Consider the following 19,688-nt stretch of genomic DNA (forward strand, 5'->3'; position numbering starts at 1 on the left):
ACACAATCTAATCAAGGCTTGAGCTACAACACACTCTGATATTATGGTGCAGATTAATAACAAAAGGATCTGTGAAAGGCTTATCCTATACATCTCAACAAACATAGACTTCAATCATTAATTCAATTAGCAGGTTTCATCAGGGAACTCCTCAACTAACATCAGATTAGCATCAGCATGTTGGGCTTCATGCAAAACAATTTAATCAACACAAATTTAGAAAACCATCTACCTGTGACTCTGTCAAAATATAGCAGTTGGTACCTAGAAAGAAAAGCAAATAGACAATACAGTTGACATTCTGTTGATTTCCCTATCCTCATTATGGATCAGCAAGCAGAGAGAGTCTTCATCCTCAGGACATCAGCTCGGTCAGCAAGATATCAGGAAAAGTTCAGAAAGGGCAAAGTCTTTAGCATTAAAGTTATTCAAAGTCTCTCTTCAAGACGAAAAAAAAAGTACTGGCCTCCCGGCTAGCAAGGAATGGGGCAAAAGAATCTCTGGATAATGGTAGTTTCTCCTCCACATAGAGCGGCTTTATCAAAGTCCATTAAACTACCTCTCAAAACCCTATTGGTCGAAGGATTGCATGTTAACATTTTTGTCCAATAATATTAAAACATCCGATTAGTGATTTTTAGTATTTCACAGTTCACATGTCGAGGATTGGTCCAGCTTGTGATGTCCTCATCATCCGTCTCATTGGGTAACAATATTGTTGCATTTCGTACTCTAGTCAGTGTCTGTATTGTTTTCTACTGAGAAAGTCAGTCTAACACATGTTACAAATTACACGGTTGCATTCAATAGGAACAGCATCTTTTAGTAAGCAGTTCTCATGAGAATGTCTACAGTCACAAGCACATTACTTCATGGCAATGGAAATTCACAGTTTAATTCTTCAGTCAGCTATTCTTTAAACATGTTAAGAAATACAGTTTAACATGAGACCGGGCAAGTAGGCCAAGACCTCCGCTAAGTTAAAGCTTTCAATTAATAAAGCTAACACTTAATATATAACTCCAAATATGATGTATTACTACATTTATAAAACAAAGCTCAATATTTCATTTTATTATGGCATTAGTTTAACATTTTGTGTACATTGGCAACCACTTCTCGTGGGCACATTTCAAATGCGTGCATTATTTTTCCACGTTAAGTACATTTTCTATGTAATTTCTTCTCTCAGTATACATGAATATTTCATTAATAATTCTTGTTAAAACTCCTGCACTAGCACCCTCTATAAAACATGGTACAATCATGATACAAACAGGCAAGGCCAACCTGCTGGCTTTCAGTGAGGTTCTTGAATCCTTGACAGCCCCTGTGCGGCACTCTCCATCCATTACCCCTGGGCCCAGACTTAAGGCTCTCCAGGGATCTCTGGTGTGTGCTGTCCCATGATCTTAGGCACTGTCTCTCAGTGTGGAGAACCAATCATCCTCACTAGAGCACAGCCCACAACACCTGCACACACCTTCTCAAACACCACTAAAGGTGGTCTGGACCCATCTTTGCCTCAAACACCTCTTGGATTACGACCGCATGAGGACATATAGTTGTAGAGGGCGCATCTGCTGCTTGGTCCCATGACCTCATAAGCTTATTGTTCATCCTTTAATCCTGCCCCGTGTCCACCATTAACCTGAATACAACAAGAAACACCACTGACCACCCCTTTCATCTCAGACTCTCATGGTCTGTGTTCTCCATCCTCCCTAAGTGGTGCTGTCCTCAAAGTTATGTCTGCCGTCAGACACACTGTAAATTCCTGTGATTTTATTGTCAGCAATGCTATCACTGAAAACTGATTTATGGCAGCACACCTCTCTCCGAAACTCAAAGACACAAGTCAATCCCCACAGCGCAGAAACCTCCACTGATGTCCTGTATAGGGCAGACCCACCTTCTAAACACTATCCTTTACCCCAAAAAAGGACTGAACAGGGGTGCATGCAGCTACCCGCTGGAAGAAACCAAACAATACCACCCAGCAGGCCACTGGGGTCCATTCCAGCAACGCTCCTTGTTCTACTGAGCACCAAAGGTAAACAGGAGGAAGCTGAGACTCCCTTGTGACTGGCCAGCCCTGTCTTGTGCCACTAGTAAAGACACATAACCCACCAGTGTACTAGAGTTATAATTAGCCATTGTCACCTCTACTTCTGAGCTGTCCCTTCACTATTCCTTGCTGGAAGTGTCCCAGGTTTCCCCTACGCCCTCCCTTTCTCCACCCCTACACAGGAAGTGAGGACCGGCTCCATCCGGCCTCACCAGGGTCCTAGTGTCCTCCAGGCATGACATCGCCCACACCTCTGAAGTGACACTCCCTAAGCAGGTGCAATGATCCCAAAATCAGGAACCTTAGGTTAAGATGAAGGACTTGCCATGTCCAAAGAACCCTACAGAACACCTGGGCCTGGGATGAAGGGACATTAATCCATTGGTAACAGCTGAGGGGACATGATCCACAGTGTGACAGGTTGATGTAAAGTGACAATGGTGCTCATCTGCGGGTGTACAAGCAGGGGTGGTAAGAGCCTGTTACTACTGCTGACCCCGCTGTACCCCAAGTCCTCAAGGAAGGGAGGTGTCAGTGATGCAGGGCGGTAGATGTCACCATGCATGTGCAGAAACCTTGGGTCAGCTACTGAGCCATAAAGTAAAGCCGCAGACGTGCGGGGTCCTGTGAATATCTGCGACAAACGTGTTTCTGGGCCCCTCGCGACATGCTGCAGGGGCGCCCCAGTATTTGGAGCTATACTACTGGGCAGATGCAGTCTCTTGTCACAAAAATATGGGAAGGCATGTAAAGTAGACCCTGTGTTAAAGTGCTGTGAAACTTTGTTGAGAAGCTGAGATCTCCATGTTCTGTCCTCTCATCTCTCAGTGTTATGTGTCTCTCTTCTCTTCTCCCATCCAGCCTGGCTGTGCGTGTGGCCCCAGCGGACGGCGGGGCAGGGCCCCGGGGCGGGAGTGGTCGATGCTGCGGTGGGAGAGACGGTCACCCTCACCGCCCCGGTCACTGCGGATATACTGGTCTTCTACTGGTACAGAGGGACCGCGGCGACTGAGTCACAGAGGATCCTCAGTTACATCGTGTCTGATCCCAACCAGACCAACGGCCCCCGGCACACGGGGCGGGAGAGCGGGCGCCCCGACGGGTCCCTGCGGATCACAGACCTGCGGACGAGCGACTCCGGGATCTACACAGTGTCTGTGACACTAGATAGTGGAGCAGCAACACCAGGCTCCCAGCAGCTGCGAGTCTACGGTGAGTCACCGGCCCTCACGGGGGCATTTGTGTTGTTTCCCCCTCTGCAGGGACAGGCAGTGGGGAGATTCCTATCTGACGAGTCCCGGGTGAGTGGGGTCCTCAGTCCGTCCTGTGCACCCAAACTATATCCCAATTCCAGCTTCAGAGCAGCGGTATCTTTACTTCCACACATGCAGTGCGATTCACAGGCAATACTCCAAAACTGAACACAAAGGTTTCCACGTTCACTGGAAACTGCTCCTGGACTCCTGCAGACTGTGAGCGTCACAGACAGTCAGGGAAACCAACAACAGCCACCGGGCGGCTGCGAGTCTGCGGTGAGTGAGGCGGCCCGAGGGCCAATGCAGCGCTACATTTTGGGAAAGTGTAAACTTCCTGTCAAAGTGCATCACATGTTGGAGATCTGGGTGTCAGTGGCAAAGAGTGGGTTGGAGTGCCTGCATATCTGGCAGCTGTTTCCAGAAACACCAGATTTAACCTTATTCAGTACTTCATGGTCTGCAGGGCTTATGGATGAAGGAATGATACATGATGCATGAAAGAATCAATGAGAGAATGAATAAATAGATGAATGAGTGAATGGATGGACGAATGAATGAACGAACGAATGAGTGAATAAATGGATGGATCAATGAATGAACGAAAGAATGAATATTTCCCGGTGTGCCCCGTTTTGCTCGATGAGTAGTCAGACACGACGCACTTGTGGCCATGCCCTGTTCTGTCGCAATACTGGCTAGAGTCACCACCCTCCTCACCCAGGTCACGCCACACAGTTTGTACATCCATGAAACAGTCTCCATATTACTGGACTCCCATTGGTGACGACGGCACTGTTGTTATCTGCCCTAGCCCCACTTTTAACCGCCCTTAGTCCGACCACCGGTCACGAGAACTCATTAGTTAGTTTCACAGTCACCCATCCACTTTCTGTACTCCCTAACTACCCACTGCAACTGGCAGCAGCGCCTAGAGACGAGTGGGCGCTGGGCAGCAGCTGCGCCCGGGCATGGAATGGGAGGGAGTATTATCCTGCCGGGCAAGAAGCACCGAGTCTGCGCCCTGAGAGCAACCTCGGCTGGTGGAATGGCTAATTCAGCCTGGGGCACGGTGGGAGGGGGGTCGGGATGTGCCCCACCCCACCTACTCACCGTAACCCCCCCCCCCCCCCACACACACAGGTCTAACACAAATCATGAGTAATCAGTCAGCAGCCTTTAAAGTACAATAAACAGATCGCGAGTCAGTGCAGAGTAGCACAAACAGCCTTATTAAAGAACCAACAATTCTCACAGACTTCATAACATAGGTTAATAGGTCAAGCACGTGCCTGGGCGTTAATTCACTTCACCACCACGAGCCCACTTGGGACCTCTGCCTTCCTCAACTTATGACAGTGTCTGTCGTGAACCCGCACAAGCCTGACCACCCTGAAATCTCCTGCACAGAACTTTGCAAATTAAGAAAACGCAGCTTCCTCCATAGCAGATTCTAATATGACCTACAGTGAAAAAACACAAAACGAAAAAATAACCAGGGTCCCCCTGCCCGGCACTCTTGAAATGCGCATTGTCTTCTTGCTGGCTGGTGCACTCTGTGCGGCAGCATTGCTTCTGGCTCAGTTATGAGCCGGGAACAATCCTGCTGCACCTTTTTACACTGGGCTGACCAGCGAAATCCTAGGTTTCTGCCGGTCAGTCCAGTGGGAACGTTGCACTGCTTAATTTGTGCTTGTTGTTTCCGGTGCTTTAGAGCCGGGTGTTATTCTTCGGCCTCAAGCATTTGCTGCGAGCAAAAGACACCTATGGGAAAGACGGAGGAAGAGGAAAACGAAAAAGCGTCACAAAAGGAGAAAGCTGCAAGAGTGAGCTGAAGGGGTAGGGAGTGGATTTATGTGGATTGAAGAGGCCCGAGATGGCTTTAGGATTACACTGCCTCAGTATTCCGTGTTCACACATTTAATTGCAGCGGCTGCATGTTTAAGAGGAGGGCTTTGGGCACCGGCCCCTTTTTATTTACAAATGAAGTACTGGAATGTTCTAATAGGACCAGTAGGGAGACTGCCAGCACCGCAGCGGTCTCCTCATCTGGAGTTTGAAGGACAGATGTTTCCATCTGCCATACTCGTTATTTGCGTATGATATTATACTTACACTTATGTGGATGGCAACCTATTTTCCTGGTCTCCACAAACTTCAGGTGGAGTTTGAGGATGTCTCTGGCTTTAAAATCTGTCAGCCCAGGTCCAAAATACTGAATTTGACAGGAAGTATAGATACTTTTTTTGGAGTGCAAACTCGATTGGATATTTAAGTGCAAGATTTATAAATAGTGAACCTTCCTATGGTGTTGACTTCTATTTAAGGGGAGCTTCATAGTTGGCAATCTTTGTCAATCTCCACCTTCTTCCACCAGAAAATCACCACCATCCACGACAGCTTCATCACCGGTCCACCGCCAGACCCCACCCCCGACGTCTCCTCCCGCGACTGCCGCCTCACCGCCTGGACCCACGTGGACGAGGCAGAAACCATAGCAACCATGAACACCATCCACTCAGGCTCCCCCACGGACCCCTGCCCCCATCATGTTTTCAACTCAGCCAACGCCACCATCGCCCCCGAACTCCGCAAGATCATCAACCTCTCCTTCACTTCTGCCACCTTCCCAGACAGCTGGAAACATGCAGAAATCCAACCCCTCCTCAAAAAAAACCCAAGGCTGACCCCAACGACCTCAAAAACTTCCGTCCGATCTCTCTCCTCCCTTTTCCAGCGAAAGTCATCGAGAAGATCGTCAACACTCAGCTCACCCACTTCCTCGAAGACAATTCCATCCTGGACCCCTCACAATCCGGATTCAGACGAAACCACAGCACTGAGACCGCCCTCCTCGCCGCCACAGATGACATCAGACATCAAATGGACAACGGCGAAACCTCAGCCCTCATCCTCCTCGACCTATCAGCCGCTTTTGACACCGTCTGCCACCGCACCCTACTGACCCGCCTCCAGGAAGCCGGCATCCAAGATAAAGCCCTCCACTGGATCTCATCCTTCCTCTCCGACAGAACGCAGAGAGTCCGTCTCTCCCCTTTCCGCTCCAAAGCCACCAACCTCATCTGCGGCGTCCCCCAAGGATCCTCCCTCAGCCCCACGTTGTTCAACGTCTACATGGCCCCCCTCGCTCAACTGGCCCGCCAACATCATCTCAGCATCATCTCCTACGCCGACGATACCCAGCTCGTCCTCTCCCTGACCAAAGACCCGCTCACCGCCAAAACAAACCTCCACGAGGGACTAAAATCCATCGCCGATTGGATGAACAACAGTCGCCTGAAACTCAACTCCGACAAGACGGAAGTCCTCATCCTCGGACGCACTCCCTCAGCCTGGAACGACTCATGGTGGCCCTCCGTCCTCGGACCCCCACCTACCCCTGCCAGCCACGCAAGAAACCTCGGCTTCATCCTGGACTCCGCCCTCACCATGTCCAAACAGGTCAGCGCCGTCTCCTCCTCCTGTTTCAACACCCTTCGAATGCTCCGCAGAATCTTCAAGTGGATTCCAACAGAAACCAGAAAGACGGTGACCCAGGCCCTCGTCAGCAGCAGACTTGACTACGGCAACGCACTCTTCACAGGCATCCCAACCAAAGACATCAAACGCCTCCAACGTATCCAAAATGCCTCCGCCCGACTGATCCTCAACATACCCCGCCGAAGTCACATCTCCCCTCACCTAAAGGAACTCCACTGGCTCCCGGTAGACAAGAGGATCACCTTCAAACTCCTGACCCACGCTCACAAGGCACTTCACAACACCGGACCCTCCTACCTCAACACCAGACTCAACTTCTACACTCCAACACGTCAACTCCGATCCGCCAACCTCGCCCTCGCCATCGTACCCCGAATCCAGCACAAGACATCCGGCAGCAGATCCTTCTCCTTCCTCGCCGCCAAGACCTGGAACTCTCTCCCCACATCTCTTCGCCAGACCCAGGACCTCGCATTCAGAAGGCTCCTCAAGACCTGGCTCTTCGACCGCTAAACCAGCAGCGCTCCCCCCCCCCCCCTCAGCGCCTCGAAACCCTGACGGGTACATAGCGCGCTTTATAAATACTATGATTGATTGATTGATTAGATAGAATAACCTCAATAAAAATGACACTTCTGCCCAAACTATTGTAACTTCCAGGCCATACCTGTACTTGTCCCTGAAGCTTTGTTACCTGACTACAAAAGGGCATTTCTTAAATTTGTGCGGAGGGGGGAGGAAGGCTTGAATCTCCTACAAAACCTATGGCTGTGTGAGTTTGGCCCTACCAGACGTCAAAATGTCCTATCAGGTGGCACAGCTAAGGGCGATCTTAGAATGGAGCTTTTAAGAGTACAACGAGTTATGGCTCCACATGGATAGGAGGGTCGCAGGCCCTTTGCTGTTGGGCCTTATTTGGAAACCTACAAAAGATCACCTGGAACATGTATATCTAATCAATCCCACGGCCACCACACTCACAGCTTGGGAGGCAGTGCTGGGTAGACTGATTCTACAATGATACTGTCACCACATACACTACGAAAGTTTAATCCTGTATTGTGAAGATCACGTGGCAACTTCCTGGGAAGATTAAGAATCAAAGGTCACTTGCTGTCACTTCCTGTAGGTCAAAGGATGTGATGTCACTTCTTCTACCCTGGGATTTTGGTGAACTGACATACCAAGTACAGGCTCAGCCGTACATTTCTGTAAGGATTCAGAGATGATTGTAGTATGACAATGTACTTTACATGGCATACACCTACATTTTGACAAATTGAGGGAACAACACAAAATCTCGGAGTAGCTCTAAATATTACCCAATATAGTTAAACTTTGGAACCTCGAAAAAAACAGTGTCTGCAGAAGCAGCAAATTTACATGAAGTATTGGTTATGAGGAGCACTCTTTATCAGTGGAGGTTCACGGGACAGAATATACAAGAGGAGGGATAAGGGACAACAATACCTTGTTTCTTTCTCGAAATAAAAAAAACAGGCACAGCATCATAAGAGCCGACTGCAGTCTTCAGCTGATAGTACAAGATCCTGACATCCTCAGCATGGTATTCCTCCCAAAGCTTTGCCTTAACTCCCTATTTTTGCTGATCTAATTTTTGTTGGCATTAGGATGGGTGCCAACACCTGCGCCTCATCCCTGGTGCCAGGTGGGAGAGCTCTGCTCTTCTGCTGGGCTGCCTCTGCCTCTTTCTCCTTTCTCCTCCTTTTCTTTCAGTGTGCTGTGTTTTGGTGCCTTTTGCTTGAGCGCATTCCTCCTTCTCTGCCTCTTTCCCTTTTTAATTTTAGGGTGATGTTTCTGTGCCTTTTTCTCTTTCTGTGCTCCTTTCCTCATTTTTCCCCTCATTCCTATCATTCTATCTCACCTCTCTCGCATTCTCCCCGCCGCCGCTGCCTCTGCGGCCCGCCCCCTCCTCCCTCACATTCTTCCCGCTACTGCTGCCCCAGCAATCCCGCCCACCCTTTTTCATGCTGTTCCTGCTCCCGCCTCCTGTAGGAGACTGGCCTGGCTTGTGGTGGGTACCAAATATACTTACACCCTGTGCCAGGTCCAGTTATCCCTTTTTAGTGTAGAAGAGGTGTTTCTAGCAGCTTAGACTGATAGAAGGTAGCTATGGCAAAGCAGCTTAGGCTGAACTAGGAGACATGCAAAGCTCCTTCTATACCACTTATATCATATGCACAATATCATAAGAAAGCACAATACACAGAGTTACTAAAAATAAAGGTACTTTATTTTTATGACAGTATGCCACAAGTATCTCAGTGAGTACCCTCAGTAAGAAGGTAAATAATATACACAAGTTATATGTACACAAACCCAAAATAGGTAAGTAATAGTAAGAAAAGTAATGCAAACAGTGTAGGATTACAATAGGATGCAATAGGTGAACATAGGTCTAGGGGCAACACAAACCATATACTCCAAAAGTGGAATGCGCATCACAAATGGACCCCAGACCTATGGGAGCTTGTAGAGGGTCACTGGGACTGTAAGAAAACAGTCAGGGTGTCCAGGATACCCCACCCCAAGACCCTGAAAAGTAGGAGTAAAGTACACCTACTACCCCAAAAGGACACAATAGTTGTGATAGGGGTATTCTGCAAGAACAACAAACACCAGCAAGGCACTGAAGGTGGATTCCTGGACCTGAGGACCTGCAAAGCAAGGAGACCAAGTCCAAGAGTCGCGATAGTGTCCAGGGGAGGCAGGAGCCCAGGAAACCCCGGATGAAGGTGCAAGGTAGCTGCCTCCAGATGGAAGAAGCTTGGATTTCTGCAAGAACAAAGAGGACTAGGAACTTCTCCTTTGGAAGGAAGATGTCTCACGTCACAATGAAGGTTGCAGAAGTGTTCCCACGCAGAAATACTGCAAACAAGCCTTGCTAGCTGCAAGGGTCACGGTAGAAGTTTTTGGGTGCTGCTGGGGACCAGAAAGGACCAGGATGTCGCCTCTTGGAGGAGGAGACAGAGGTGGCGCTCAGCAACTCAGAGAGCCCCCGCAAAAGCAGGCAGCACCCGCAGAAGTACCCAAACAGGCACTTGGAAGATTTGTGAACCGGAGCTGGCTCAGAGTCACAAAGGAGGGTCCCACGATGCTGGAGGCCAACTCAGAGGGTTGAGCACTGCAGGACGGTGTGCTGGAGACCAAGGCTAGGTTGTGCATGAAGGAAATCCTGGAAGAGTGCACAGAAGCCGGAGCAGCTGCAAATCACACAGTACACAGAATTGCAGTCTAGCGTGGGGAGGCAAGGACTTACCTCCACCAAACTTGGACTGAAGGATCACTGGGCTGTGGGAGTCACTTGGATAGAGTTCCTGTGTTCCAGGGACCACACTCATCAGGTTGAGAGGGGACCCAGAGGACTGGTGATGCAGTCTTTTGGTGCCTGCGTTAGCAGGGGGAAGATTCCGTCGACCCACGAGAGATTTCTTCTTCGCTTCTAGTGCAGGGTGAAGGCAGGTGGCCCCCAGAGCATACACCACCAGGAAACAGTCGAGAAAGCCGGCAGGATGAGGCGCTACAATGTTGCTGGTAGTTGTCTTGCTACTTTGTTGCGGTTTTGCAGGCATCCTGGAGTGGTCAGCGGTCGATCCTTGGTAGAAGTCGAAGAGGGAGATGCAGAGGAACTCTGGTGAGCTCTTGCATTCGTTATCTGAAGAATACCCTAGAGGAGAGACCCTAAATAGCCAGAAAGGGAGGTTTGGCTACCAAGAAAGGAGGATTGGCTACCAAGAGAGTTAAGAGCCTATCAGAGGGGGTCTCTGACGTCACCTGCTGGCACTGGCCACTCAGAGCAGTCCAGTGTGCCCCCAACACCTCTGTTTCCAAGATGGCAGAGGGCTGGGACACACTGGAGGAGCTCTGGGCACCTCCCCTGGGAGGTACTGGTCAGGGGAGTGGTCACTCCCCTTTCCTTTGTCCAGTTTCATGCCAGAGCAGGGCTGGGGGATCCCTGAACCGATGTTGACTGGGTTATGCAGAGATGGGCACCATCTGTGCCCATCAAAGCATTTCCAGAGGCTGGGGGAGGCTACTCCTCCCCAGCCCTTCACACCTATTTCCAAATGGAGAGGGTGTAGCACCCTCTCTCAGAGGAAATCCTTTGTTCTGCCTTCCTGGGCCAGGGCTGCCTGGACCCCAGGAGGGCAGAATCCTGCCTGAGGGGTTGGCAGCAGCAGCAGCTGCAGTGGAAACCCCGGAAAGGCAGTTTGAAAGTACCCGGGTTCTGTGCTAGAGACCTGGGGGGTCATGGAATTGTCCCCCCAATACCAGAATGGTATTGGGGTGACAATTCCATGATCTTAGACATGTTACATGGCCATGTTCAGAGTTACCATTGTGGCGCTATAGGTAGTGACCTATGTATAGTGCACGTGTTTAATGGTGTCCCGGCACTCACAAAGTTCGGGGAATTTGCCCTGAACGATGTGGGGGCACCTTGGCTAGTGCCAGGGTGCCCACACACTAAGTAACTTGGCACCCAACCTTCACTAAGTGAAGGTTAGACATATAGGTGACTTATAAGTTACTTATGTGCAGTGAAAAATGGCTGTGAAATAACGTGGACGTTATTTCACTCAGGATGCAGTGGCAGTCCTGTGTAAGAATTGTCTGAGCTCCCTATGGGTGGCAAAAGAAATGCTGCAGCCCATAGGGATCTCCTGGAACCCCAGTACCCTGGGTACCTCAGTATCCTATACAAGGGGATTATATGGGTGTACCAGTGTGCCAATGAGAATTGGTAAATTTAGTCACTAGCCTGCAGTGACAAATTTAGAAAGCAGAGAGAGCATAAACACTGAGGTTCTGGTTAGCAGAGCCTCAGTGATACAGTTAGGCACCACACAGGGAACACATACAGGGCACATACTATGAGCAATGGGGTCCTGCCTGGCAGGATCCCAGTGACACAAGGGCTAAAACAACATGCATACAGTGAAATATGGGAGTAACATGCCAGGCAAGATGGTACTTTCCTACACCTCCCAGCTGCCCTCTCCTCTCCCCACCCTATTTAATGGCGGCAATGTACAACGGGAGAGCCGAAGGTGCACCTAAGGCAAGCCTGCCTGCGCCCCTCCGTGACCCAACCGCAACCAGCGGCAGGACCCCTGGACCTCTCACCCACCACTGCTACACACCAGCAGCAGTCATCGCACTAAACCCTGGACACAACAACAATTGCAAGCAGGCATCTCCAAGCAACACCAAGGGACCCTTCACCTGTTACCACTGCAAATTCACCAAGTCCTCCGTCACTCAAGCCCACCCGAAGACCCACAAAGCAGAACACAGCCTCAGATGTATCCTGATCAACACTCGCTCCTTCCACAGGCACGCTATCAAACTCTGGAACCTCATCGACATCACATCCCCAGACGTCGCCTTCCATACGGAAACATAGCTTAACCCCTGCTCGACTCCAGACATTGCCATCACCATCCCAGATGGCTACAAGATCATCCACAGAGACTGCACCGGAGGAGGAATCGCCATCATCCACAAAGAGTCCCTACACCTATCCACCAGCACCAAAGACTCTGCAACCAACATGGAACTCCTCCACTTCCAGATTGGAACCAACCCTAACACCACTCTGCGGGGCACCCACATCTACAGGCCGCCGGGCCCCCGCCCCCCATTCTGCAACACCATCGCTGACCTAGCCTCCAACCACGCCTCTACATCCAAGGACTACATCCTACTGGGGGACCTCAAATTCCACCTGGAAAACCCAAACGACAACAACTCCACCACCCTGATCAAAAACCTTGTCAACCTCAGACTCAAGCAACTCATTACCACACCCACTCACTCGGCCTTTCACACTCTGTATCCCATTTTCTCCATCAGCAACCATGTCTCCGTCAGCCACACCACAGAAATCCAATGGACCGACAACCACTGCATTCACTTCACCTTCAACAAACCCATCGGTCGACACCACACTGTCCAACTTCCCTGCAGAAACAAAGTCACTAAAGCCCAGCTCACCGCCAGCCTCAACACAACCCCCCCAAGGAGACGGGGATACCAACACTGCCACACATAACCTCCACGAATGGATCATCTACTGCACCAACACCCTCGTCCCCCTCAAGACACCCCACTACAGAAGCACAGCCAAGAAAGAAAACTGGTTAACTCCCGCACTCACAGAATCTAAACAGGTCTGCAAATGTCTGTAGAAGAAATGTCACACAGACAAGACCCTTGCAAATCATGACACCTTCAAAAAAGCCGTCAAACTTCACCACCAGCTTATTAGGACCACCAAAAGACTCACCGGGCAACAACGCATCAATAAAAACACCCACAACAGCAAGGAACTTTTCACCATCATCAAAGAGTTCACCAACCCCAACTCCAACTCCACCGACACCCCCCCGTCCCAAGGACTCCGCGAAGGCCTCCCCAACTACTTCCATCGCAAGATAAATGACAGTTACGACAGCTTCACCACCCAGGGCCCCCCACGACTCTCACCACCAGCCCGTCGACCGAAGCATCACTACACCCCCCCACACCCTCCTCCACTGGAACAACATCACTGACACAGAGACCCGCGACATCATGGCAACCATCCACTCAGGAGCTCCCACCGACCCCTGCCCTCACCACATCTTCAACCAAGCCAGCAACATCATCGCACCCATCCTCCAGAATACCATCAACTGCTCCTTCAAAACTGCCACCTTCCCAGACAGTTGGAAACACGCCGAGATCAAACCTCTACTGATGAAACCAGCCTCTGACCCAACAGACCTCATGAACTACCGGCCCATCTCCCTGCTCCCATTTCCAGCCAAAGTCATTGAGAAGGCATTCAACAAACAACTCACCACCTTCCTGGAAGCCATCAACATCTTGGACCCCTCTCAGTCAGGATTCAGAAGCAACCATAACACTGAGACCGCCCTCCTTGCGGCCACAGACGACATCTGCACCCTCCTCGACTGAGGCGAGACTATCGTCCTCATCCTCCTGCACCTTTCTGCTACCTTCGAAACTGTCTCACACAAAACACTACACACCCGCCTCCACGACGCCGGCATCTGAGACTCAGTACTGCAATGGCTCTCCTAGTTCCTCCCCAGCAGAACACAGATGGTCCGACTCCCCCCTTTCTCTCAGAAGTCAACAAGATCTGCTGCGGCATCCTCCAAGGAACCTTGCTGAGTCCCACCCTCTTCAACCTCTACATGACCCCACTAGCCACCATTCACCAGAAGCCACTCACTCAACATCGTCTCCTACGACAATGACACCCAACTGATATTCTCCCTGACCAACAATCTGACCACCGCCAAAACAGTTTCCATGTAGGAATAAAAGCAGCTGCCGCCTGGATGAAAGGTAGTTGCTTCAAACTGAACTTGGACAAAACAGAAGTCCTCATCCTTGGATCCACACCCTCCACCTAGAACAAGTCCTGGTGGCCCTCCTCCCTCGGAAACGCCTCCACCCCCACCGACCACGCCCGCAACCTCAGCGTCATCTTAGACTCATCGCTCTCAATGGACCGACAGGTGAGCGCAGTCTCATCGGGTTGCTTCCACACCCTGCGCATGCTTCGAAAAATCAACAAGTGGATCCCCACCAAAGCCAGAAGAACAGTCACCCAGGTCCTTGTCAGCAACCACCTCGACTACGGCAATGCTCTCTACGCCGAAACCACCGCCAATGTGCGGAAAAGACTATAGTGCTTCCAGAATGCCTCCGCCCGTCTCATCAAGAACGCCCCATGACACAGCCACACCTCCACCCTCCTAAAAGACTTACACTGGCTGCCTATTCGCCAGAGAATCACCTTCAAGCTCCTGACCAATGCCTACAAGGCCCTACACGATGTCGGACCAGCCTACCTCAACCACAGACTCTCCTTCTACACTCCCGCCAGACAACTCCGTTCCACCCAGCAGGCCCTAGCCAAGGTCCCCAGCATCAGGAAAACCACAGCAGGAGGAATATCCTTCTTCCACATCGTCGCCAAGACCTGAAACACCCACCCCATCCACCTCAGGCAATCTCCCACCCTGTCTCAGTTCAGTAAAGACCTCAAGACCTGGCTCTTCAACTGATCCTCATCACCCCTCCTCTTATTCCCCCAGTGCCTTGAGTCCCTCACGGGTGAATAGCTGCTATCTACAAATGTCTGATTGATTGATTGGTATTTTATTCATGCTAACTAGTGGTGAACTGCTTGTGCTCTCTACCTTAAATGAGGGGAAATTGGTATACATTTGATTGGCACCAATAATATGCTTATAAGTCCCTAGTAAATTGTACTACATGTACCCAGGGCCTGTAAATTAAATGCTACTAATGAGCTTCAGCACTTACTGAGTCACTCTCTAAAGTAGCACTGTAAAACATGTCCCTGGCCTGCCAATCCGTTCACTTTTTCAACCTAGCTAAATAAACATATTTCCAGGCCTAACCCTTCCTTTTTACTATGTATATGTCACCTTTAAGGTACACCTTAAAAGTCCATAGGACAGTGTGTGTGGTATCTAAAATGTAGAACATTTGCATATACAATTTGCATGTCCACTGATCCAAAACATTGTAAGTATATATGCAGTTGAGCTTTCCTAAGACTTAAAAAACTTCATGCAAATCTTCCCTAAGGATAGTATACACTTTATGCAGCTGAGCCATCCTAAGAGTTAAAACACTTCATCCAAATCTTCCCTAGGGATAGTATACACTTTATGCAGTTGAACCATCCTAAGAGTTAAAACACTTCATCCAAATCTTTCCTAAGGATAGTATACACTTTATGCAGCTGAGCCATCCTAAGAGTTAAAACACTTCATCCAAATCTTCCCTAAGGATAGTATACACTTTATGCAGCTGAGCCATCCTAAGACTTAAAACACTTCCTAAGGATACTATGCACTTTTTGCAGTTGAACCGTGCTAAGAGTTAAAACACTTCATGCAAATCTTCCCTAAGGATAGAATACACTTTATTTAGCTGAGCAGTCCTAAGACTTAACACTCTTCATGAAAATCTTCCCTAAAGATAGTATACACTTTATGAATGTAAGCTGTTTTCAGAGTTAACACACTTCATGCACATCAACCCTAAAGCAGGTATAAAATGCAGTTGAGCTAACCTGAGTTAAAATAGTCCATGCATATTTATCCTAGATACAATATAAACTTTAGGTAGCTGAGTTGTCCTAAGGGTGATTGGACAAAATGTTGTATACAAAATATTGTGTTGCAGAAACATTGCAAGAACATCGAGGTTTCAAATATATTGTGGACAGGAATATTAAAGGTAAAAGTATTGTTTCACTAGTACTTTTAATATTGATGTATACAATATTGATGTTGTAAATATCACTAGATATAATATTGTTTTTAATTGTTAAATAGTACATATGGATTTCATTTGTGTATTCTATGTGTTTATATTTTTTAATAAGTTTTCATTTTAGATTTTTAAAATTTATTGAATTGTCCTAATAGGTAATTTTTAATTGTTTTTTTATTAATTATTGATTTTTTATTTTTTAGTAGCAAGGTGTTGGGTAAATAGGTGGTAAGGATGAGAAGATTGATAAAAAATGTGTAATTTAATTTTTAAGTTTAAGTTGATAATTTTTAAGGCATTCAATTCTTTAATTGTAAAATGTACAACATAATATTAAATTGTTACTTTATCTTAAAATTGACTGTGAAATAAGATATATTTTTTAAAAAATACTTTAAAATGTTTAAAATATGTTGTGCATTTTGTTATAAATTATTGTATTTGTATTGTTTACCTGTTTATATTACAAATATGGCATTGTTTTTATGTAATTGTTATAATTGTATAAAACACTTTAAAATACTTAGAAAAAAAAAAAAAAAGTTTATAATTTGTTACAAGGTAAAATAATTTTCTGAAAATGTATTTAGAAAATTTGGGGCCTGATTTAAAACTTGGCGGAGGGGAATGCTCCGTTACAAACTTGACGGATATCCCATCTTCTATATTATGATCCCATTATGTCCTACGGGGATCGGAATACGGTGGATGGGATATCCATCACATTTTTTACAGAGTGTTCCATCGGCCAAGTTCTAAATCAAGCCCTTAGTTATTTGAAGCAAATGTAATTGTAGTTTTTTTTAAAGTTTATGTGTGGTAGAAAATAATATTTGCAATATTGAAAATTTTACATATAAAATAAAATATGTATTTTATTTTTAAAATATACATTTTTATAGAGATATTAATTTGAATTAGTGTTATAATATAATATTTTCAAACATGTTATAATGTACTAAAGTCTGATATAGTGTTTGCATTTTTAAAATATAATATTCTAAGTTAAAAAAAGTATTATTTTTACTTGAATTTAATAAATTTGCACTTTCTAGATTTTTACGCCTTCCCTAAATTTGTTTAGATTCCAGTGGGAATAGTAAATGTTCATCACCTTTCTTTGAGTTGGTGTATATTGGAGTGGGAATAGCAAATGTCACCGTTTTGGTGTCCAATACCTTCCCCAATTTTGTTTTGATTGGAGTGGCAATAGTAAATGTCACCTCTTTAGTGTCCAAAATGTCTCCAAATTGGTTTATATTTGAGTAGGAATAGTAAATGTCATCTGTTAAGTGTCCAACACCTTCCCCAATATATAGGATTGACAATAATAAATGTAACCTCTTTAGTGTTCAACACCTTCCCCAATTCTTTTAGATTAGAGTGGGAATAGTAACTGTCACCATTTGGTTTCCAACACTTTCCCCAAGTTGGTTTGGACTTTTTTGCTTATGCAGGGTCATCCCCAATCTTTTTTACCGCCTACCTCCTATTTTTTCTGACCTGTTGCTGTTGGCGTTTGAACTCTGAGCACTTTACCACTGCTAACCAGTGCTAAAGTGCATTTGCTCTCTGTGTAAATTGTATGGTTGATTGATTTATCCATGAATGGCATATTTGATTTACTAGTAGGTCCCTAGTAAGGTGCACTAGAGGTGCAAAGAGCCTGTAAATCAAATACTACTAGTGGGCCTGCAGCACTGGTTGTGCCACTCACATAATCATGTCTCAGACCTGCCACTGCAGTTGCTGTGTGTGCAGTTTAAACTGTAAATTCGACTTGGCAAGTCTAACCACTTGCCAGGCCTAAACCTTCCTTTTTCCTACATATAAGATACCCCTAAGGTAGGACCTAGATAGCCCCAAGAGCAGGGTGCAGTGTATGGTTAAGGTAGGACATATAGTAATGTGTTTTATATGTCCTGACAGTGAACTATTGCTAAATTCGTTTTTCACTGTTGCAAGGCCTGTCCCTCTCATAGGTTAACATGGAGGCTACCTGTAAATATGACTAAAGTGTAGATTCCCTTTGGGAGTGGATAGACAAGGAGTTTTGGGTCTCTGAGCTCACAATTTAAAAATACATCTTTTAGTAAAGTTGATTTCAAGATTGTGTGTTTGAAAATGCCACTTTTAGAAAGTGTGCATTTTCTTGCTTAAACCATTTCTGTGACTCTGCCTGTTTGTGGATTCCCTGTCTGGGTCAGTTTGACAGTTGGGCTGGTTGCACCTCTCCCTAGACAGTGACACAAAGGGAGCTGGGGTGTAGTCTGCATTTCCTGATGAGCCATCTGTGCTAAGAGGGAGGGGAGGAGTGGTCACTTACACCTGAAAGGGCTGTGCATGCCCTCACACAGTGCAGTCTCCAAACCCCTGGTGAGTGTCTGGGGCCTGGACTGGGCAAGGCAGGATTTCACAATCAAGAGAGACTTTCCTTTGAAGTAAGCCTACTTCAAAGGGCAAAATGGTTATAAGAAGGGCACCCAAGGCCACAGACTTTAGAACACTTCTGGAAACCAAGAGGAACCTCTGCCTGGAGAAGAGCTGAAGAGCTGAGAAGGAAGAGCTGTCCTGCCTGTGACTGTGCTTTGTGGAGCTATCCTGTAGTTCCTGATCCTGCCTGTGCTAGAGGACAGAGACTGGACTTTGTGTTGACTTCCTGCTTGTGAAGATCTCCAAGGGCTTGATTTAGAGCTTGCCTCCTGTTATTTGAAGTCTCAGGGAGAGCAAAGACTCTCTGGCAGCACCTGGAGTCTCTGGAGAGACTCCAATTCTGCGAAGTGGTGCCCATCCAGTTCCTGGGACCCTGAAAGGAGAAGCTGGCAGCCCAAGAGTAAGAAATCCATGCACAGACTGCTGTGTGGGGAAAAGATCGACGCAACTCTTATCTCCGTCTGAAAAATGGACGTTCCGCCGGCCTTGCGGCTGAAAATCGACACTTGCCTGCAACATGACCAGAAGCTCGACGCCCGCGGCTGGGGAAACGATGCACAGCATCGCTGACGGAGGCTGGTGAGATCGCAACCCGCGCTGCGTGATTATCGGACCATCGTGCGGCTAAATTTCTGCCGCTGGGCATGTAAAAACAGCGCAAAGCCTGTCCGGACCTAAGAGTGCTGACCGGCTCGACGCATCATTCTCCTGTGGAGAGAAGAAACAACGCACGCCGACCCGACTAAAGGAGAAACGACGCAAGATCTCACTTGTGAATGAAATCGACGCATTGCAAGCCCTTTTCGATGGAAAACTCGCCAGTGTAAGGTTATTTTTGACACACCCAAGGTACATGTTCACGCTAACGCCATTAGTGTGTGTTTAAAATTACATGAAGACTCTTTTCACATTTATCTTGATAACTTGACTTGTGTATTGTGGATTATTTTTATCATTTTGGTCTTGTTTTGTTTAGATAAATATTTCCTATTTTTCTAAACATGTGTTGTGTCATTTTGTAGTGTTTTCAGTAAGTTACTGTGTGTGTTGGTACAAATACTTTACACCTAGCACTCTGAAGTTAA

The 19,688-nt window shown here is 47.4% G+C and overlaps 1 protein-coding gene across 2 annotated transcripts in view; it reads left to right on the forward strand.

Annotated features, from left to right (window-relative positions):
* LOC138246665 (carcinoembryonic antigen-related cell adhesion molecule 16-like) overlaps positions 1 to 19,688 on the forward strand; it is a 207,751-nt gene that overhangs the window by 18,663 nt on the left and 169,400 nt on the right. For both annotated transcript variants that reach the window (XM_069201410.1, XM_069201411.1), the window contains exon 3: positions 2,930 to 3,280. In XM_069201410.1, coding sequence (XP_069057511.1) covers positions 2,930 to 3,280 — 351 coding nt within the window. The remainder of the gene's footprint in view (positions 1 to 2,929; positions 3,281 to 19,688) is intronic.

The sequence above is a fragment of the Pleurodeles waltl genome, chromosome 7 (assembly GCF_031143425.1).
Source record: "Pleurodeles waltl isolate 20211129_DDA chromosome 7, aPleWal1.hap1.20221129, whole genome shotgun sequence".
In the NCBI taxonomy this organism is placed as follows: domain Eukaryota; kingdom Metazoa; phylum Chordata; class Amphibia; order Caudata; family Salamandridae; genus Pleurodeles; species Pleurodeles waltl.